General features: G+C 49.0%; 1 protein-coding gene across 1 annotated transcript in view; it reads right to left on the bottom strand.

Annotated features, from left to right (window-relative positions):
- Galnt9 (polypeptide N-acetylgalactosaminyltransferase 9) overlaps nucleotides 1-2450 on the bottom strand; it is a 73853-nt gene extending 71403 nt beyond the window's left edge. The window contains exon 1 of the mRNA XM_027415883.2: nucleotides 2210-2450. Within this exon, the coding sequence (XP_027271684.1) occupies nucleotides 2210-2450 (241 nt within the window). The remainder of the gene's footprint in view (nucleotides 1-2209) is intronic.
- Between the last annotated feature and the right edge of the window lie 20016 nt (nucleotides 2451-22466).

Raw genomic sequence — 22466 nt, 5'->3', positions numbered from 1 at the left:
CGCTCTCTTAGTGTTTAAATGCCACTGAGATAAGTTCCAGGTAGAAACCCTCGGGGAATCAAGCCCACATCTCTAGGATCTAAAATAGAACAAGCTGCAACAGGGAGAGCAACTTGCCTCTTCCAGGAAGCTCTCATGGTTCTCCTCCATTCCCTCAATCAGAGGCTTTGAACCAAGCCCGGAGTGGGGTAAGTGTGCCTAAATGGCTTCACTTAAACAGTCAGTCCCTGAAAACTCTGTGCTCTCCCCCGCTGGGAACCCACCTGCGACCAATGCTAGACTTGGGCTTTGCTTATCTCCTAGGGCAAATATTGAGTGATTAGACTCTGCTAAGCATATGAATCAGAGGAAGGCATCGCTGTCTCAGCACAGAGAGGGGAGAAAGGGAAACTGGAGGAGCCAAGGAGCAAGGGGGAGGGGCTTACTGAGGGTGGAGGAAAGGCATACAGGACAGGTGAAGAAAAGGGGGCGGGGAAAGGATGAGAGGCAGGAAGAAGCTGGAAGGAGCAGAGGAGCAGGGAGGAGAGAGTCCAGAGGAAGGAACTTCATTCTATCCATGTCAATATCAAGAAAGTCGACCGAGGGCCCCAGCTTTTCCTTCCACCAAATACTGGCCCCTCTTGTCCTTGGGGAACTGGGGACGGAAACAGCTCATGAGGCTGGCTCGCCAGCATGATGTTACACAAGCTCAAATGGTGCCAATGTTTTTATATAACCCTCTGGTTCACCCCATAAAACAGACCATAACACCCTGGCAAATACACTTCAATAAAGCTCCGTGCTATTACGGGGCCCAGAGTCTTCCAGAAGATGAATCACACTGGCGGCGTGGCCAAGCCACCGCTCCAACTCAACTTTCTTCCTCTCTGCCTTCAGCTGAATGGCTGAGAAGCCACAGAGCTGGTCAGGACTGCCATGGGTTCCAGGAGTTCCGTGGGTGGTGAGAAACCCCTCAGGAAGTTAGGGTTTTGTTATCACGTGAGCTGCCTGTATCCCCAGGTGGCACCTGGCCCCTCTGGGCTGTGCTCAGAGTTACGTCTGGAACTCTGTTCTCTCAGGAGTCCCCAGGTGACACCTTTCACAGCAAGCAGGGAACTTATGACCTGAGCCCTGCTGAAGATGCCCAGTAGGCAGTGCCTACTGAAGCTAGCTCCTAGCACTTGCAGAAAGAGGTTTTCTAGGGCTGCTTCTTCCAAGAGCCACACAGAAGAGAAGAAACCTGATGGTGCTGCAGGCTTTCACCAACTGTCTCTTTCCTGAAACCTAACAGAGTTGTCCTTGGGGACAGAGATGATGTATTCATCTTGCACTCAACATGCAACAGCTACCCCCATCTACTGCGACCTGCCGTGACCCAGTTGAGCCCCGCCCCCATCATGGAAAGGCAAAGAGGCCACCAGAAGCAGAGACTCTCATGCCTCAGGGTTTCCCAGGCACTGTGACCTCAGTCTATGTGAGCACTTGGCTCTGATGTGTCCCTGCCTGACACTTGACCCCATCTGTCCACACAGCACCTGTGCTGTCTTACACTTCTCCCACAACAAAACTTTCTGCAGGAACCCTGAGCATCCTTGAAAGAGGGCTATCCAGGCCAGAGGTCACAACTTCAATAGACAGGAACCCTCTGTGCCCTGCAGTGAGGAAGATGGGATCAGCCACTTTAGAAGGGCAGCAGTCACCTCCTCCTCCCGTTTCTCCAGGGAGGAAGGAGTGAGTCCAATCTAAACCCACAGTTGGAAAGATTCCCTGGGTCCTTGCTATGGGCCTAGATGTCACCTCTCCCCTCACAGCTCTGTAAGATACCCCTGGTCCCTGGCTGTGAACCTAGGCACAATCTGTTCGTCTCACTGTGCATCTAGGCATTGCCTGAGCCCCTCACTGCCCTCCTGCCAGCTCCTTAGAGGCTCTTCCTTGAGAAGTTTGACTTCTCTTGGGTAGTAAGTTTGGAGTCATTGTGGAGGAGGCAGGGACAGTTCCCAAGTGTTCACGGGATGAATGGATGGTGCAGTCACCCTATCACTGCCCTCTGCCAATGAAGGCCTCCCAGCCCCCCTGCTACCTCCTGAATTCCCTCCGCAGGACCCAGAGTAGCTTCTACCCTGGACCCTGGAAGATATTGTGGGGTGGGTGTGAGCAGCCACTCCTGGACACAGTGATGTCCTGACACAGGATCCTGCCTCCCTTCCATCCCAGGACACCCTCGGCTCACCATTCAGCTGGTTGTAGACCACCTCCTCCAGATGGTCCAAGCGCTGCAGGATGGCCTCACGGTCGGCCAGAGCACTCGCCTTGGAGAGCCGATTGCGCATCCGGCGGTCGGCGCCTCGCACGACCTGAACCAGCGCCTCAGAACGGTCCTGCAGGCGGCAGTACACAGAGAAGAGGATGATGCCCACGAACACCAGGATGTTGACCGTCAGCAAAGTTTTGATCTTCCTGGCCACCGCCATGAGCGCGGCTCGGACCGGGCCGCCTCACCCTCCGGGCATCCCCGGGGCCCCGGGGCCGCACGAGCCTGAGCGCGGCCGGCCGCGATGGGGACCATGGGCCGGGCAAAGGCGGGCGCTGTTCTTTCAGCACCGCCACGCGGGCTCCACGCGCCAGGCCGCCGCGACCCGCCCTTCTCCAGCGCGCAGAAACCGCCCGGGGCTGCGGGCACTGGGCACCGCCCGCATAGTCAGCAGGGCCCCCCCGCCGAGAGCTTCTTGGGCCAGGAGGCGGCGCGAGGCCTTGGCTGCTGCGTCCCTCTCCTGCGCGCCTCGCTCGCTCCTGCGCGCCCAGCTCCTGCGCGCCCCGCTCGCTCCTGCGCGCCCGACTCCTGCGCGCCCCGAAACCACGGCGCCGGTGCGCAGTGACGCGGCCTGCGCTCATCAGCATGCACGCGGCGCCCGCTGCCCCGCCCGCCGCCCCAAACCGATCCCGCGCGCCACCCTTGGCCAGGATAGGCCGGCCAGGAGCGAGGCCCAGAGCGCGGCACCACGGAGAACCTCAGACCTCCCTCCACACCCCGGGCTTATCTCAGGGTCTAACCACACACACTTGACCCCTATTGACACGGGGCCTTAGGGAACGCGGGTCAGGACTGTGCTGTAGGTGTATACCAGGGTGTGGTGGGTGCCTTTGTGTTTGAAGGAGTGAGTCAGAGCCACCTTGATTTGCCTGTGGTCAAACCTAATCTGATTGGCCGCCTTGCTCGGGGACCGAGGGATAAGAAAGGAGTAAAGGAGGCTGGAGACTGAGCAATCCTATTGCAGCATCAGGACCAAACAAATAAAAGATAAGCAAATCTTGACCAGGCTCCCCAAGTTCTTAGAGCTCAGGTGCATGTTCGGCCAGAAGAAAAACAACAAACACCTGCCTCTCCATCCCTAATTTAGCCCCAAACAGAGAGTTGTAGATAAGACCGCTGGAATCAGAAGAGATGACAGAAGTCACACAGCATGGGTTGCTAACCGGGAACACAGGATGTGAGCTCCTGTATGCCTGGTTACCACTGTATCGACAGTGCCCGAAACGATTTCTGACACGTAGTTGGTGTTCAGAAATATTTACTGAATGAATAAATGATGGAGCATGTATTAGGAGCTTACTTTGTGATGGGTCTTTCACATAGAAAGAAAAGGTCCCTGAGACTTTGTAGCTTTTGGTTCTGCATGTGAGTATGTGTGCATGCATGTTTCTGTTGTGTGTGCATATATCCATGTGTGTGTGTTCATGTTATTGTGTGTGCATGTACCCATGTGTCTACATATGTACATGTTTGTGCATGGGTATGCCAGATGTACTTGTGTTTGAGTACACATGTGTTTCTGTATTCATGAGTCTCCTTTGTGGACGTGCACATGAACAAAGGGTGTGTGACATGTTTCTATGTGTTGCACCTGTTTGTACATGTATGTGGTGTGTCTTCATGGTGTATATACACATGAGTAGTATGTGATATGTCTTCTTGTGTGTGTCTGTGTGTGTGTGTGTATATATATATATATATATATATATATATATATATATGCATGCATGTGCTGTGTCCTTATGACTATGCATGTGTGCAATGTGTACGTGATATGTGTGTTTGTATGCACCTATGTGTTCACGTGTGTGTATGCACTGTGTGTGTCCATGTTGTATCTGCTCACATTCAGGGGCAGTGAGTAGAGACTCTGACTCTCTACTCCACACTGGCTTCTTCACAGGTCAACATGTCCTGTATAGCTTGGGGACATTCTACCTCGTAGCGGAAGTGGCAGGAATGAAAGGCGTACTGCTTCTTTCCTGAATAAGCCTTTCCTTCCTTTTTACAGAAAATATGACTTGGGGGCTCAGAAGACACTATCAGGAAGGCCCCCAACCACTGGGACTGAGGCCAGCACTCCACATCACTCACCATAAAGATCATGCCTACCGAGATGGAGCCCAACACACCTCACACTTCAGGAGTCTTGGACAGCAGAGTGACTCACAGACACTGGTCTTTTTCCACAAATTGTCATCCCCATATCTCACATTTGATGTAATGTGTTGTTCTATGTATAACACATGACGGCCTGAGATGCTTACAAGTTCACAAGGGCCGCCTTTGAATCACAGAACAGAACTCACACAGATCTGAGTATAGGCACTGTTCTCAGCGGGGATGGCTACTAACTGGCTATTTCTAACAGAAATGGGATAGAGGTGGAAATGGGCATAGCCTAACTTTCCACCAGAGAAAACTGAGGCTTCAAGGAGAATGTATCCCTGACCAAGGTCATGCTGGCAGGGAAGCCTTGGTCTGGATTTAAGCCCAGACAACTTGGCTCCAGAATCAAATTTATTAGCCACTGATGTTCAAATAAAAAAATCAAAAACTTTTCATTATATGTTTATAGAAAGTGATATGAATGTGGCTCATGTGAATACCCAGCAGCAGTCCTGAGTCAGTGTTTGGCTGGATTCCATTGGCAGTGAGAGCACATGGAACCAGGAGTGAGCAAGAGGAGACTCTTTTGGAGGTCCAGCCTGGGTTTGTTGGCTTTGGAGGAGATGTTGAATGCTTAGTGTTGACTGCAGCCTGGGTCACAGGGCATGCAAAGGCAGAACTGTTGGGGAGAAGAGAACCCTGTTTGAAAGATAACACCTGAAAATGCACTTGTCTCCAGAGCCCTCTTCCACTGTCTCCTTGGTATCCCTGCCTCAGTAAGCAATGCCTCCTGAGTCCCTGAGTTTCTGTGGGCCATAGTGACTATTGCATGTGGAGACATCACCTGGAGAAGCCCAACAGATAATGGAAGCCACACAGTCACTCTCTGGGTGCAGGCTGAGGAAGAAAGGGCGGTGGAAGTTCAGGGTGTGCTTAAGGAGACACTGGGGTCATCCTTCAGGGAGATGGGGCACTGTGGGGTTGCTTGGCCTCATTCATCTCCCATAAGTTTGCACTGAATATCTCTCAGCAGGCCAGCTCCCTGCTGAGGAGGGAGGCTGAGTCACTAATTCAGCTCTTGTAGGTCATGGAAAGAAAGGAGTTCCCACTCAGTTTGCCCACACCACACCCAGGACAGACCAGGGCTAACATGGGAATGTAGTCCACTTCTGTCAGCTCTTCCAAGCCTATATTCCCTGTGGATATCTCTAAACATAAAGATCAACACTATTGGGGAGCCTGGGGCCACTCCCACCAAGCTTCCCGCCGGCTTACTTGTGTTCGCTTTTTTTGGTAGTATTTTACTGGGGTTTGGCAAAAACAAATGTGTGAACATGATCTGAGGTCCCCCACTCAGGCCAGATGTCACATGGGTCAAGAACATGTGTGCAACTCAGGGGAGGCAGAAGCTCCAGGCTGGGCTCTGCATTTGCCACAGTGTCTGTCACAGCTGAGCACCACCCAGAGCCACCCTTTATCTTTCCCTATAGCACTGCCCTTTCTCCCAAGAGAGGCTAGGATGGGAAGAAAGATACTAACTCCACTGAGAATTACACCAAAATACTCACAGCCCAATCTATATAGGTCACAGGGGAACAGTATTCTGGGTCTGTGAGCAGGTTCAAAAAGCATAGGACAACTCAACTCAGCTGGGGACATGTGTGTCAAGACTATGGTGTGTGGGTGACTGCAGAATCTAGTCAGGTGGGCTGACCATATATGTCGAGATAGCTTATGCCTCCCAGCAGCCCCCTCCTGCTACTAGAGCAACCACACACCCAAGATTGAGGTCAGTATTGATATTTGTTAGTATATTAGCATGTCATAATAGCTAACAGGTACCAAAAATGTGTCTTCAGACAGAAACACCCAAACCAGGGTCACATACTGGCAGGTTGATGAAAAGACCAGAAACTTGAAGAGCAATCAGTTCATGGGCACAATAGCAATAACTCCTGAGGATGCCGAGAACCCCACACACAGACACACACCCAAGGACCCCCCTGTCCCCAGGCATTACATCACTTTTGCTCCTGGACCCAGATATGCCTAGAGCTCGCCATTTATCGCACAACTTCTGGTTATATAAATCAATATATTTCCTCTTTTGATTAATCTGGTTTGGGCTTAGTCTCTGCTGTTTACTAATAAAATCTGCCTTACTAACTCCAAATCCAATTTAGCCAGAATGTCAGCAGAGGGTGGGGAGTAGAGGGAGAGATCTTTCTTCTGATACCTCCCCAGGCATCAGAGAAGGACTTTCATGGACTTTGCAAGGATTATAAAGGCCACTGCCTACACAGGCAGCCAGGCTTAGCATGCAGGACATACTGGGAGACTGAGAACAGCAGAGTACGGACAGGCCAAACTGGCTCTCCCAGGCCATCTTTCTCTGTCTGCATAATGATATTCACATTGTCTCCCTCCATCTCCCCTCCTAGTAATCTTTCCAACCCTGGTTTCTTCCCAGAACTCCCCAAAGATAAGCCACAAAGCACAGCTGTCGTAAGGAAGATTCATAGCTGGACTGTATACGTGTGGTGCTCGCAGACACTGCACCCGGTGCCGTCTTTTCATTTTATTTAGTACCTAGGAGCAAGCTGGTCCCGAATCACATTTATGCATTCTTCATAAATCAGCTGGCTTAGAGCAGTAGCACCTGCCTTGGTGTCCTTGGCCTGCTCTCTGAGTGGGTAGCAAGTGCCCGGGACAACATGCCCAGTTCAGAGTTTTGCTTTCATACCAGGGATCAGTGATCAGGGGTGTCAGGGAGAAGGAGCTGTGGTGAACAACGATTTCTAGCTAACATCTTCACCTAAGGGTTACAGGATTCTTTCATTGTCTGCATCCACATGGCTGAGATGCAGCATCCTAGAACCGTTAGCTTCCTGAAGCTCATAGGGACTGAACCTGTAAGCCAGCATCTCTCTCTGCGCTTGGGGAATCCCACCATACTGGGCTGCTCTCCAGCATCAGATTCCAGCCCCTGAGGTACTCACTGTGTGTTCCATGCCCCTGAGGCACTCACTGTGTGTTCAAGCCCCTGGAGCTACTCACTGTATGCTCCTCACCTGTTTATAGAGAAGCACAAGAAGTCTTTGAATTTCATGGTGAATTTATTGTGTCTTGAAGCTTTCAAAGAGGCCTGGGCATCTTCCTAGGAACAGATGAGGGAGAAGGAGCCCAAGGCCTGTGTTCCACACTGGGACCAGAGGGACCACACGCTGTACCTTGTCCCTTCTTAGGAACCAAGGATCAGGCCAGGGACCAGGTAACCAACTGTGTCCTGAGAGTGATTCTGGCATTTATGTAGAAACAGAGGACTGTGTCATGGATGCTGACCCCTTCCCTGGCTGGGACAAAGGGTCACCAGACTGTCTGCATACATGGGCTACATCATGAGTTTGAAGACAGCTTGAGCTACATGAGGAGGGGGAAGAGAGGGGAGGAGAGGGGGGAATAAAGAAAAGAAAAGGAGGAAAGGAACGGGGAGAGAGGGAGGAACGGGATGGCAAATCACAAGACAAATAGAATGGAGGATCCCACTTTCCTAAGCTATCTTTACCCTATGAATTAATTTTTAGGGGAAATCAGAGGGGTTTTTTGTACCATCAATGGAAAACATTTTTAAAGATTTATTTTCTATGCTGTGTGTAGTGCCACATGCCTTTAGTCTGGCACTTGGGACAGAGACAAATGGATCTCTGTTGAGTCCAAGGCTAGTCTGGTTCCAGACCAGCCAGACTACATAATAAGACCCTGTCTTAAAAAATTAAAAATGTATGTTTATTGGTATATGTATTTGAGTGCTTCTATGTGTGTAGGTACCCAGAGAAGACAGAAGAGGACACCGGCTCTCCTAGAGCTAAAGTTATAGGTAGTCTGACATGGGTGTTGGGAACTGAACTCAGTTCCTCTGAAAGAGCAGCAAGTGCTCTTAACTCCTGAGTTGTCTCTCCAACTCCAAAGAAAAGCATTTTTGTACCTCCTCTATCTTCTATCTAGTGGGGCTTGATGGAACCAAACTGGTACACTGGAGGAAAGACTAGATCCATCCAGGGTCCCACCTTGACTTGATGTACCTTTAGCCACACATAAGGACACAGCACAAACCCTTGAAGACACATGAGCCTCTTGTCACATTTGTCATTAGAATGGGCCAATCTGGGTTCTCATATGCTGAAGCTCTGTTGAAGTGACTTACAGATATTCTCTACTGTGCCCTAACCCTCTGGGCCATTATATGGTTGTTTTACTCATAAATAAAAACACAAAGATCTGATTTCTTTTGTCTAAGCCCTTCACTGCTTTCTGGTATTTTATGGGTTGGTCACCTATGAGGTACAGCCCCCTGATTGAAGAAAATAGGTAGAATGTGAACGGAGGTAGAATGTGGGTGAGGCTGGGAACTCCCTTACCACTACCATGGACAGTCAGCATCCTGAGCAGACACCAGAATGGACCTGGTCATACATGTCCTGTCCAGGATTCATGAGCCAGGGTCGCAACCACCTCACCTGGCTCACTTTTGCAAACCATTAAAATAAGCTGTCACAGTCTCATTTTTAATGCCGAGGATGGAGGGATTACTCGGTGGTTAAGAGCAACCGCTGCTCTTTTAGAGGACCAGCGTTCATTCAGTTCCCAGCACTGACATTGGTGCTCACAGTACCTCTACCTCTAACTTGAGCTGCAAGACTTCCAACATCCTTCTGGTCTCCACAGTTACCTGCATTCATATGCACTCATGCACAGGCACCAGTGCATGCGTGTGCACACACATAATTTTTTTAATCTAAAAAAAAAAAGTTGTGCGTGCTTGATATCAGGCGCCTGAGCCAGGACTGTGTGCCGTTCAAATTCCACCAGTGCTGGCCTGGGCCTTTGCCAACTTTCACTACTATATAATTTAATCTAATTGATCAATTAAATCCAAATAATTTTTAAACAACTCATAATAACAGTTATATAATTTCAGTACTACATGTAATTTTCTTAACAACTTTATCAAAGGAAATTGCTCATGAGCCGGTGCCGTCTGCCTCGTGGGATGTGTCATCTCCACCATTCTTTCTTAGGTGACTGGAAGCATGGAATCCCAGGAGAGGAGGAACCCCACAGGATAGGAGGCAGCTTGTTGGTGGTCAGGCGCCCACAGCTCCCTTTGTCACCTCTCAACACTAAGGGACTCCCTGGGGACCCCACAGGAAGACAATTGTTCTCTTGAGTTACCCTACAGCTGCACTGGGTAAGGACAGCCTCTCAGACAACATTAGAGGAGGCATGAAAGGAGCAGCTAACCTTTCTCATGTGACTGTCATGGGTCCTTCTGTGTTCAGTGAGTGGCTCTGTTGACCCCTCTGGGAATATCTAACCTTAGGTGAGATGCTGTGTCCCTCCTCCTGCAGGCTGTCTGAGCTCACTGTACCCAGACAAAAGAACACACGTCGTAAAATCAGCTTTCTACCACTGTGACGAAATACCTGAGACAAATAACCTACAAGGAAGAAAGGCTGGTTTGGATCGTGATTTCGGAGATTTCATTCCATGGATGCTTTGCCCTGTTGCATTGGAGCAGTGGAGAACACAGCACATGATGGTAGGAGAACAGGGCAGAGGAAGTCGGTCACTTCATAGCAGGCAGGAAGCAGAACAGAAAAAGAAGGAAAGAAAAGAAGCAAAGATCTGAGTCCCAACGTTTCCTTTATGTGTCCCTGATAATGCTAGAAGCTGAAGACCAAGACTTTAACATGGATGCTGTGAAACTCCGCATTCTTGATGCCACCATCCCTGGTCTATGGAAGTCACAGCACCAGAGGAAGGAACCTGTACAATCCCAATCGGAGGGCTGGGAGGCAAGGCCCACTCTCTGGGTACAGGAGCCTTCAGCTCCAGGTAACAGGAACTGACCTGAGCAACTAGAGTGGAAAACAGGTTTGTGGGTGGAGATGGCGCATCATTTGAGAGGAAGCAAAAACCAGGCTTGAAAAAGACAGAAAATGAGATTCAAGAAGCCAGCTGCAGCAACAGAAAGTCGAAGACCTGGAATGGGCAGGGCCTTTCTGGGCATTGGCTACACCATGAAAGTTCAGACAGACTGGTCAGCTTCTCTTTGGCATCATATGCCTGAAGAGTTAGGGTGCCCCAAAACAGGAAACAGAGAGCCCTGAGAGGACAGAGCACATGATGGCAGGAAAGGGACCAGCAACCCTCTTATCTGGCCATGTGGAACACTCCACCATGGCCCATTCCTATGCAGAACACCCCAGCTGATTGCTCCACTAATCAAGAGCTACCGTGTACACAAGACAGCTTCATGACTGGACTGGGGCTCCCTACCCAGCTCTGCAGTACCGGGCATTTTCCATTCACTGTCATGTCTTGCTGTGTGACGGCTCCTACCCACTCACACTGACCGTGGCCCCATTTCACAGGTGTTACAGGTTAAAGGGTCCCCAAAACTCACATGATATGGTTCTGCTTCCCCCAACACCTCAGAATGTGACCACATTGTCAACATCATTGGCTTGAGTGTTAGGATAACGTTGTTCTGGAGTAGGGTGCCCTAATCCAGTGATTAGTGACCTCACAGAGGAGGGAAAATCTGGGCAACAAAAACCCACAAAAGAAAACAATGAGAGGTCACAGAGAGGAACACACCCACAGGGCCAGAAGTAGCCTTGGGAGGGCCCGATGACCTCTGATTTCTGTTATTGAATCTTGACCTCTGGTGTCATTGTGGTTACTCTCGGAGACAGGATCAGCAGAGGAGTGCTCCAGGGCTCAGACAGTGCAAAATTAAGCCACAAACCTCTAAGGCACACAGAGGGCCTGCCCCACCAATCAGAAGCTGGCATGATTATAGGCCAGCATGTCACCTCCTGCTGTGCTGCTGTCTTGAAGACTTGTGTAGTGGTCAGAGGAGAGGCAGGGAGGGCCTAGCCTCAGAGTGAAGCAATCCTGGAGAACAGCCAGAAATGGGGAGTCACAAAGTAGGTCCCTGCCAGGGGTGTAAAAGCTGGTGTCTCAGAAGCAGCATCAGAATAAGGTAAGACAGGGTGGAAGGCAGAGGCCCTGGGGGCCAGGGCAGCATGGGAACTGGGTAGGTCCTACAGGTAAGCCTTGCTCCTGGCTCTGTGTGTACATCCCTGATTGCCTGAATATACATAGACCTGCATGTATGTTTTTAATGTATGTATCTGCATATATGTGCTGAGATGTATGTATGCCTGTATATTATGCTTACATGTATGTGTGTTTGTGTGCACAAGCATGTATAAGTTTCTGCATGAGCGTGCCTGCATGTGTGTCCCTCAATCTATGTGTGCCTGTATGTATACGACTACATGAATGCACTCCTTCACTTTTGCGGTTGTATGTATTTTCTTTCATACACACACACTTAGTGTGGCTATGTGTACATGAGCATGTTGCATATGCATGCACCATTGTGTATATGTGCTTACATGTATGCTCCTGTATACATTGTGTGCCTACATGTGTATTCCAACACTGTGCACCTGAATAGGTGAGTTGGCAAAAGTAAGCTTGCATGTAGTGTGCACCTGTATGTATATTCATTTGTACATGTGTGCCTGCAAGCATGTATTTTCATGTATCTGAGTCTGTGTGCTCCTACATGCGCACATACGTTTATGTGTGCATTTTCATGTGTGTGTGCTGGCAAGTATGTCTTTTTGCATGCATATTTGTATGTGAGTGTGTGTGACTTGTCATACATATGTATGTATATATAGTATGCTGTGCCGTGTGCATGTCATGTGTGTGAGTGTGTTTATGTATTCAGTCATGTGTTGTACAAAAAAGTTTCAGTCAACAGCAGATTACATACATGGCAGTGGACCCATGATTACATCACCTAATGTTGTCATAACGGTTCTTAGTTTTTCTATATACACTGTATACTCCCAAAGCAATGAAATTGCTTGCTAATGCATTATTTGGAACATAGCTTTGCTAGTTAGTTTTTGTCAACTTGGCACAAAGTCACTTGGGAAGAGGGAATCTCAACTAAAGAATTCCCTCCAGCAGATTGGCCTATGGGCATGTCTGTGGGGCATTTTCTTAATTGATGATTGATGTGAGAACTTCAGAATTAACATGTGCAAACAGGAATAATAGCATCTTGCTACTAGTGGCCTCAGTGGATGCCAGCCATTATCACTGTTGATCAGAGTGTGAGCCCAGCCCCACAGGCTCAGCTGTTTTATGCCTCATCTTCCTCCCTCCAGGCCCCCTATTGGCTTCATGTTCTGCCTCAGAATTCCATGACCAAGGCCCAAAGAGGGGCATTTACTCCCTACAGGGCCTAGCAATGGAGAGCCATCTGTGGCTGTCTCCTTCATTGTCCCCTTGAAGGTATAGAAATGGGATCGCAGAATGCCTGGTGCTGATGGTGAAATTCCCAAGATTTCTACTTAAATGCAGCAACAAAGTTTTCATTAATTCTCCGTAAGTGTAAATGTTCCCACAGGCACCAATTAAAGTCTTCTGTGGAGTTTTCCCAAACAAGCACCATTTTAATTTGAATATCAAACACTTTGCACAGCAGGGCTGCTGAGATTCCCACAGAGCCAGGCCCTAAGAGAGAGAGTGGCTTCCCTGGTCCCATTGCCCCCATCTCCTCTAGGTTTCTCTTCCATTGGGGTCCTTCTTACCATCTCAATAACCCCCATCTGCCCCCTCCAAGAAAGTGTCCCAAGACCCAGAATTCTCCAGGCCTTGGAAATGTAAGTACATGTTGGGGGGGGGGGGTGGCATGGAGTTACTGGAGGTTGAAGCCTTGACCAGACTTCTAGAAACTCACAGTGAAAGGGTCCCAAGGGCCCCTGCTTTCAGTTTTTCTGCTCATTATCCCACTTATCACAAAGAAAGCTTTCCACTGTCCCCAGTAGATAAACCTTTTGCCCATCAACACTTCCTCAAAAATTCAAGTTAATTGTCAATATCCATAAACTTTTTTGTGTATGTACATTGTATATATCATATACATGCATGCACATTTGCATGTGTGTGTGTGCAAGCAGGTAGAGGCCAGAGGTGGACATAAAGTATCTTCCTCTATTACTCTCCACCTTATCTTTTGAGACAGGGTCTCTCCTGGTACCCAGTGCTCACCAACTGGCTAGACCAGATTACCAATGAGTCCCAGGAATCTGCATGGCTCCCCAGTGCTCGAGTTACAAATTTGTGCCACCATGCCTTGCTGGGGATCCAAATCCAGGTTCTCAGGCCTTTGTGGCATGCACTTTACTGAGTGAGCCATCTCCCTAGCCCCAGTATCTGTGTATCTTAGCAATTCCCACCTCAGGTGTCCCTGTAAGTCCTCAGCAAGATGGCAAAGTGGGTCTGAACAATCGGGGCTGCTTCTAAAAAAAACTTTGTGCAAATTCAGTTTGCAGCAATTCCTGTTTAGCCCACTGTGGCCATTTGTTTTTCCTCCCTGCCATGTGGTCAAAATTGGGGTAGTGTTTGTGGAGGTCCCTGACTTAATGTTAGATCTCCTAGACTGGTAACAGTGAAATGTCAATACTATCAGCATCTTCAGAAGCATCACCATCACCATCATAACTGTCATCCTCATATTACCGCTATCACCATCATCAACCATCATTACTACTGGTACCACCATCTCATTGCCACTATCGCCAGCATCATCAATGTCATCATCTTCATCACCACCATCACCATTGCTATTGTCACTGCCATTTCTTTTCTGATTTTTTTTTTTTTTTTTGGTTTCTGTTTTTTGGGTTTTTTTTGAGACACATAGCCCTGGCTGTCCTGTAACTCACTATACTCACTATGTAGATCAGGATGGCCAGGACTTGAACTCACAGAGACCTGCCTGCCTCTGCCTCCCAAGAGCTGGGATTAAAGTCATGTGCCACTATACCTGGTCTTCACCACTGTGGTTTCCATCACCATCATCACTGTCATCATCAGCATCATGATTATCATCAGATCTACACAATGGAGTCTCTCTTTCATCAGACTGACTTAGGTAACTGGCTCCATGAGAGTTCTCTCAGTAGATCTAGTATTGTCAGTCCACACAAGTCCATTTGGGTCAGAGCTGAGGCGTGCATAGGTGGAGTGGAAGTAGGTTTGGAACCCATTGTTAATAACATCCAGTGGTCACAGCTCTGAAGATTATGGATAAAACTTGATCAGTGTCCTGCTTTGCCTATGTGTTTTTTCTACTTGAGTCACCTCTATTATCTGTCTAGCAAGCATCCATTTTCTCCTCTTCTTGAACTGCAAGATTTCTTTGAGGACCCACTTACTTTAAACCCATTGGTGGAGGTAACGATAACCAACTCTCAGCTCCAAAAATGATCTATCCATCACAGTCCATTAACATAGTCCCTTCCAGCCCTTGCCCAGGCATTGACCTTTGGGAAGCCCATGACGTACTTCCTGACTTTTTTTTTTAGAAGATGCTGAATATACCCTTTTACCATTAGTTTTGTGTGCCGTGTGGCATATGGGTAAGGAGTTCCTGTGTAGGTCTTCCCTAGCAACAGAAAGCTAGACTGAGGAGCTAGTAGCAGGAGACAGCTGAGATCTTGGGAGGTCTTCTAGCCTGCAGCAGCTGTGCTTGAGGCAGCTGCACAACCGAAGTGCTTTCTCTGATGTGTTTGGCTGAGCTCTGCCACACACAATCAAAACAGTCTTGACACATTCATCTGTGGAGGACTTTTCTGGGAAAGTCCCCACCAGGCTTGCTTGTGCAGCACTTGAACTTCACTTGAACAACTGCTCAGCTTCAATCTCCATCTCCCTGAAGTAAGATGACTGTCCCCACCTCTAGCAGCTAAGACACAGGCTGTGTCAGCCAAATAGCCTCTCTGGAATCAGCAGGATGGGGATTCTCAGGGGCCTGGGCTCTGCCTGTCCATCAGCATAGCCCTGCATTTGGAACGCTTGGAAACAGATTGACCCATGCTGTCCCTCTGGGCACCTATCTCCCCAGCAGACCTAACCTTTGAGATTCTGACATAAGCAAACAGTGTCTCCTGGGTTTTGTCTGGGACTAGTCATCGGTCCCTTGAGACATGGGCCTGACAGCTTCCATCCTATCTAGACATATTTGTCCCATCCCTGAAGGCCTTTGAAGAGGCCTGGATTCCTAGTCTGTGCTCTGGGCAAACAAGTCCTCCAGGCCCCTGAATCTTTTGTGGTCTTGTTTCAACTCCTGCTCTTCCACCAAAAAGCCCTGCCGGACAGACACTCTTCCCCAGCATATATTGAACAGTGTTGTGGTTTGTATATGTTTTCCCCCATGTTTACTGAGGTGTGAGACCTGGGAGGATGTAACTGATAAATGAGGTGAACTAAAGTCTCATGCAACTTTGTTTAGAGCCTCAGACAATTTATACTGTGAGGGTTAAAAGGAATCACAAGAATAAAGTCTACAGTCACAAGGGCAGGCTGCACATGGCGCACAAGCAGCTCGTGGCTAAAATATGTTTTTCCATAGAGGTATCTAAACACACAACAATAGCCAGTTGTAATAAATAATCTGAAGTAAACTCAATCCTATCTGCTACACCTGGGAGGGGTACAAAAGAATAATCCAAGAACGATTCTGTGTTTTTGAAAAAAAAAAAAAAAAAAAAAAACGTAAGTCATAATACTCTTGACTTGGTTTCTTGAAGTTTTCTCACAAGTACTCAGAATCCTCCTCATACAACTTCTGACACCCCAAACTTCATGTTCTGCAAGCTTGGTACCCAATCAAAGGTGGTATTAAGGTGGTAGGAACTTTAAGAGGCAGGATATAATGGAAAAGGATTGAGCCAGCACCATATTCTTGAGCCTGCAGAAGTACAAGCCAAATAAACATTTTTTGTCATGGGGTGCCCTGCCTGGAGTGTTTTGTTACAGCAACAGAAGATAAGAGTAAGATACTAAGTTATAAATTACAAGGAAGTCTTCTTCCCGGCCACCCTGTGTGCTACCTCATTGCAAAAGCACCAGTCTCAATCCATTTCTCACTATCCAGTCACTCAAGCAAGCATTCGCTTTTCTTGTCTGTGAGGTCAGCGTAATCTGAAGGCTAGAGGCTACAGGTGTAGCTCAGAGGTAGAGCACTTGAAGGAAGGGACTCTAGCCAGCCCAGGTATGGCAAACATGGCTCTGGCAGGCCTTACCCGCCCCCCACCCCCACCACACACACACACCCTTCCCTCTGCCTTGCTAAAAAACATTATTCCTTATTTGGCACTTCATCCCCCTAAGGCTGACTACCAAGGTCCAGCTATTAAAGTACTGAAGCCCAGCAATCAAAAGCCCCCTTTGGTTCATCTCATTAGCATGCCCAATTAAAATTAAACACCTCATCCTAATACAGGGTTTCCCCTTTTACATTTACAAACTGCCATTTGCCTATGGGCCACATCTGTCTCCTCTCTATCCAGAAGCAATCCTTTGTCCTCCCCGCCCCCCCCCCACACACAAATACCCCTTCTGCTCTCCCTTGCCCCTTTTCTCACCTCTCCCTTCTTCCCTTCCTCTTCTCCCTCTTCATCTATCCCCTACCTTTGTCCCTTGTCCCTGCCCTCTGTCCCTCTGGGGCAAATAGATCTCCTTTGGGCTGAGAACTGGTCTTGGGATGTCCTGTGCTGACTCTGAGGATCCCTACAGCTCTTGTCTAGCCCAAGACCCTGGGTTTGATTTATAGCTTCATAACTAATTAAAGGTATTTATGATTAAAATATTCCGATGAAAAGCCGAGTGGTGGTGGCACACACCTTTAATCTCAGCTTTTGGGAGGCAGAGACAGGTGGATTTCTGTGAGATCCTGGCCAGCCTGGTCTACAAAGCTACACAGAGAAACCAGTCTGGGGCGGGGATGAAAAAAATATTCGAGAAACAGGAGGTGTCCAACCCAGGCAAGTCAGACACCCTACTACGTCAGGATCCCTTTATCCATTCCTGTTTCTGTTCTTTCCATCTGTTAGCAACCCACTGGAAGGAGCTTCCCACTGTGTGCCTGGCATTCCACTGTCTCAAGTGATCTTTAGCTGCTTAATGTCTCTTCAGTGAAAGTTGACCACAAGAAAATATGGGGGGGGGGTTTATGGGGAGGGGTAATGTATGCATGGGTGTGAACGAACACACACACACACACACACACACACACACACACACACACACACACACACACGGCTCCTTATCTCATTAATACTTTCTGGATGTCAGACACTATAGCAGCCCAGAACTGGAAAACATTCTGAATGTCTGCATTTCTAAGCACCAGGGAGAAGCTGGAGCCTTTCTGGATGGAAGGATTTATCTCCAGGTTGGCCACTCCTCACTGGACCTTGGAATTTCAAGGACATTCTACCTCCTCACTGGACCTCGGAATTCCAAGGACATTATATGAACATACCCTGACCCCTCTCCAGCTGGCCATAGGCAAGACATGGATGGGCTATGGTAGCTCCACATCTTTTCTCCACAAACCCATAGCTGTGGTCAGAGGCCCAGACTGTCCTTGTGTTTTTCAGGGCATGGAAGTCCCAGCCCCAATCCTGGTCTCTTCTCACAGCAGTCTTTCTCTATCTGGACCTGCGTCCCGTGTTTTCGATCTACACAGAAGCCTGTGAGCTGCACATATATCTTAAGGGCACAGCCCTCCTCACAAAGTGCCACCATCTCCCAGACAGGATGGGACAGATGCCATCATGTGCAGTTTCTGAGTCATTGCTTGCACCAAAGACAAATCAGCTCACAGACCTTGTGAGTGGCTAGAAACAGATTTAAAAGAGCCAGCATCCCAAGGTGAACCTCCTGGGTAAGAGCTGCCTGGCCCCAAGCGTCGTATTTCTAGTTCCCTAACCCAGAAGCCAGAACCACCACCGCCTCAAACACACGAGGAGCATGGCAAAGCTTTCAACCTATCGCCCTTGCCCCAGTCCTCTCTGCTGTCCCCAGACCCCAGCCCTAGACTTGGCTACTGGCAGAAGATGCTGGAAGAGATAGCGCCCTCAATTCAGTCTAGCCATATGCTCCAAAGGCGAGTTTCTCAAGTGGATGGATTTAAAGCCCCTCGCTTCCTGCCAACATTACATGCTTCTCTTTTCCAGCAGGCTGGTCCAAACGCATCCTCCCCTGTCTTCCCAACATGGGGGAGGAAGGCAGTCGGAGTAGATGAATAAGACAGGTCTTCCTGAACGCTCTCCTCCTCCTCCACAAGACGAGCCTGGAGATAAGATGAAGCCGCTAGAAATTGGCTTTTCAATCTGAGTCCCCAAGGGGAACTGTCATGCTCCAGGCCATGGCTGCTCAGTATGGAGTCACCAGGACCCTGTTCCTGAGCTATAGTTGGGATCACCCAGACTCTGCAGGGACTCTGTTGAGCTTTCTCTGCCCAGCTCCAGGAGAGTTCCCAAAGACCAAACTGCTCCGTCTAAAAGCACTCCACCATGGCTCATTTGGCAGGGACAGCTCCCCTTTGACTCTGCCTGAAAAGCAGGAGCCAGAACTGTCCAGAACAAAGCTCACTGAGTCCTGGCCTCAGATGCAATGTGGAAGAGGGTGAGTCTCCAAGCAAAGAGGGGCCTGCCTTGCTGGTGCCTCCACAGTGACAAGACCAGCGAAATGCCCTGGGCTTCTCTGGAGAGCAGACACTGCCTGGCTTGCGGGTCCCAGAAGTGTGCTTGCAGCACCTCTTTGTATCTTACCCCTTCTAACAACCCACACTGACTTCTCTGCCAGGTCAACCAGCGCTCTCCCTTTTTGAGTCCACAACAGGAGCAATGGTGAGCCTCTCTGGGGACATCCTAGGAGCTCTGAGACAGAGCCACATAGAGCATGGGGCCCACTTGTAGCGAAAGCCAACCTGAGAAACAAATCCAGTGAACTCAGCACCCTTAGAGCCCTGTAGTTGGCTGTGCACTCCTGCCCTCCACCCACAGCTTCTTCCAGGGACCACTTGCAACAGGAACAATATGGAAGGCCAAAGCTCACAGGTGGGTCTTTCCTTAGGACTGTGATACCCCTCCCCCACCTACCCAGAGCTTCTCCCCTTGTCTGTGTCTCTGAAGACAACCTGGCCATGTTCAAGAACAAACCCTTCATGTGCAAGCAGAGTGATTATGGATCCCTTAACCTAGCCACGTGAACCTTCCAGGCCCTTGCATCCTTCCTATCTCACTTGCACCAATGGTCTCGTGAGCCACTACTAACCAGAAGTGATCATTTTCCCACTGTCAGTCAATGTTTCATCAATTTTACATTATAAACGTGAAATGTAGCTTCAGAAAATGTGGCTAGTTTCCATAGTCTCTGCTGTAGTCTGGATGTCACTGCAGTGTCCCCCAGAGGTTCATGTGCTTGCTGGAGCAAGTTCCTACATGGTGGAAGACACAGAAAGGGAGAAAGCTGACTGCCCATCCCTCACTGAACCCAGGGACATCTGAATAGACAGAGGAGACACAAGGAGCCCCCAGCCCTGCAGGCATGTTCCAGCCTCCGAGAGCCGGTTCTAGCGTTTCAGCCCACCATCTGGCACTCTGCTTGGATCTGCAGTGTTTACTTTCTGAAACTCTGCAGTCATGGGGTCTGAGATGGGAAGCGACTGTGTGTGGAAAACTGAGCTTCCTCTCATATGTTCCAGTGGCACAGAACAGCTTGCTTTCTGTACTTTAAAAACAAACCAGAAAGGAAAAATGAAAAAGGCTTGCCAAGCCCTTTCCCCGCTGAGGCAGGAAGCCTGGAGACTCCAGAAAGGGAGGAACCTCTCTCAGAATGATGGCATCACCAGGTGCCTGGTGTGATGGGAAAGTGTCAGCAGGTGCGGGGGGTAGGGTGGGGGGAGCATCAGGTGTTGTCTCATTAAGGGTGCCCGCTGAACCTCTTGTCTCTTCTGGGACTCTGCAGACAAGCTGGGTGAGAGCTGGGACATGACACCAGTGTTCTAAAGTAGTGAGCCCCGGGAACCCGAAGAATGGGTCTTCAGCTCCTGCAGGGAAGCCTGAGCATTAACTGTTCCTCTGTCACCAGTACCTGCACTGTCTGTAGAGCGCAATGGTACACGGTGTTCCTATGTTCAGCATTCTGCAACCCCTCACAATTCCCTTCCACCAGCTAACAGCTGCTCATCCTTTACATCCTCACTCCCATAATGGATCAGGACTCTTGTTCCTCTCCTAAGCCTCAAGTAGCACTTACCGACACGCACGGCAATATGGGCATGCTTATTTGATTGCTACCTTCCCAGTGGTCAAAAAGCGTTGTGTGATATTTTGATCACATTCGGACAATAAAGTTTGCTTTGAGTCAGAGGGTGAAGCTAGCCACTGGCTGACCAAAATTAGCCATCAAGGTCTTGGATTGAGGATGGATAGGAGACAGGAAGTAGAAAGGCGGGGCTGAGAAAACACCTCAGCCCTATTGGATGGAGGAACTGAAGAGGTAGGAGGTCACGGATGGCTTCTCTGAAGCTTCTCCGATCATTCAGGTTCTTACTCCTGATTTTTTTATTGATAAAGAATAATTAGATAAACGCTTCAGAAAAGCACTGAAGAAAAGATGTCTGTCCTCTGTCCAAAGCACAGGCACCCGGAGATGGAGGGAGGGTAAACCCGTGCAGACCCTCCCACCCACCTCAGACACTACTACCTAGAAGTGTCCCCTTCTGAAGCTCAATTCTCTGTCCTCATCACAGCTATCTCTGACTCCCAAAGTGGGTGATCCTGGAGGCCTGGCCTAGAGGAAAAGGAAGGACGTCAGACAACCAGTCCTTCACCAGGACAAAGCGGCTTAGTTGTTCTCATTATCTCTGTTCGTGTTGCTGACCTTCCCTTTCAAAGACAGAGGATGCTGCATCAGGTCCTAATGAGCGGGTTCATGGGCTTGACTCGGCCTGCCATGAAGGAGAAACCCTACCTCCTTGTCTTCCAGCCCTTTTATTCAGGAGCTGGTATGAAGGATGGGGTGGAGGGAGCTACAGTGCAAGGGCACCCTGAGGGGATCCTTGAAAGTTGTCACCACTGCAAAAGCAGAAGCCCAGACTCTGAGGACACTGGGCAGGCTCTTCCTTCCACTGAGGTGAAAACAGGAAGGGCAGCCCCAAGCAAGCTCCCTGGGTTCCCCTTCTAGTTCCTCAACCAGGCACTGGGTTTAGCTGGTGTGTTAGACCATTGCTTCAACTGTCTACATAGAACACAGTGTTCCCCACTCCCCTAGATCTCCCCTAGGAGTCACCCCAACTCCCAGCACCCAGATGTTGGTGATACTGGGACCTACTGCTATCTGTTTCCAAGGCTATCATTCTGGCCAGCTAGCACATTCTATGCTGCTCCAAAGGTTTGCTTGGGGGGGGGGGGAGGGAGCAGGTTCAAGCCAGGCAAGATGGTAGTCAAGACCCAGATTTTTGTTCCAATTATTGAAAGTGGGTTTCCTGGAGGCCAGCTCCTGAGATCAAGCTTCCAGGTGAAAACAGGCAAAAGAGGACAAAGATGAAGGAAGGAGAAGGGAACCTTGAAGGTGTGATTGAAGCACCTGGTTACAGCAATGCCTGGAGTTTTCCGTACAAAATTTTCAGTTACGGGAAGACTTCCTAGAAGATTCTGTGTAAATAACACTTCTGTCCATTTAAAATGAAATGGGAAGCCGGGCGTTGGTGGCTTTTAATGCCAGCCTTTAATGCCAGCACTCGGGAGGCAGAGGCAGGTGGATCTCTGTGAGTTCCAGGCCAGCCTGATCTACAGAGCAAGTTCCAGGACAGCCTCCAAAGTCACAGAGAAACCCTGTGAAAACCAAAAAAAAAAAAAAAAAAAAAAAAAGAAAGAAAGAAAGAAAGAAAGAAAGCGGAAAATCAGTAGTGTCATATATGGTGGCTCATGCCTGTGATCCTAGCACACAGGAGGCTAAGGCAGGAAGATTGCCATGAGCTTGTTGACTAAACCACACTGTGAAACTGTATCTTAGGACTGTCCAGTAGTGCCAGCCCATAAAGTAGCAGTAATCAGGATGTGATTTTTAGTGCCTGTCTCCTGTCTGGATTTGAGAAACTATTATAGACTTGATCCTTTGA

Source organism: Cricetulus griseus, chromosome 4 (genome assembly GCF_003668045.3).
Source record: "Cricetulus griseus strain 17A/GY chromosome 4, alternate assembly CriGri-PICRH-1.0, whole genome shotgun sequence".
Classification (NCBI taxonomy): Eukaryota; Metazoa; Chordata; class Mammalia; order Rodentia; family Cricetidae; genus Cricetulus; species Cricetulus griseus.
This window is presented reverse-complemented; position numbering and strand designations above follow the sequence as displayed.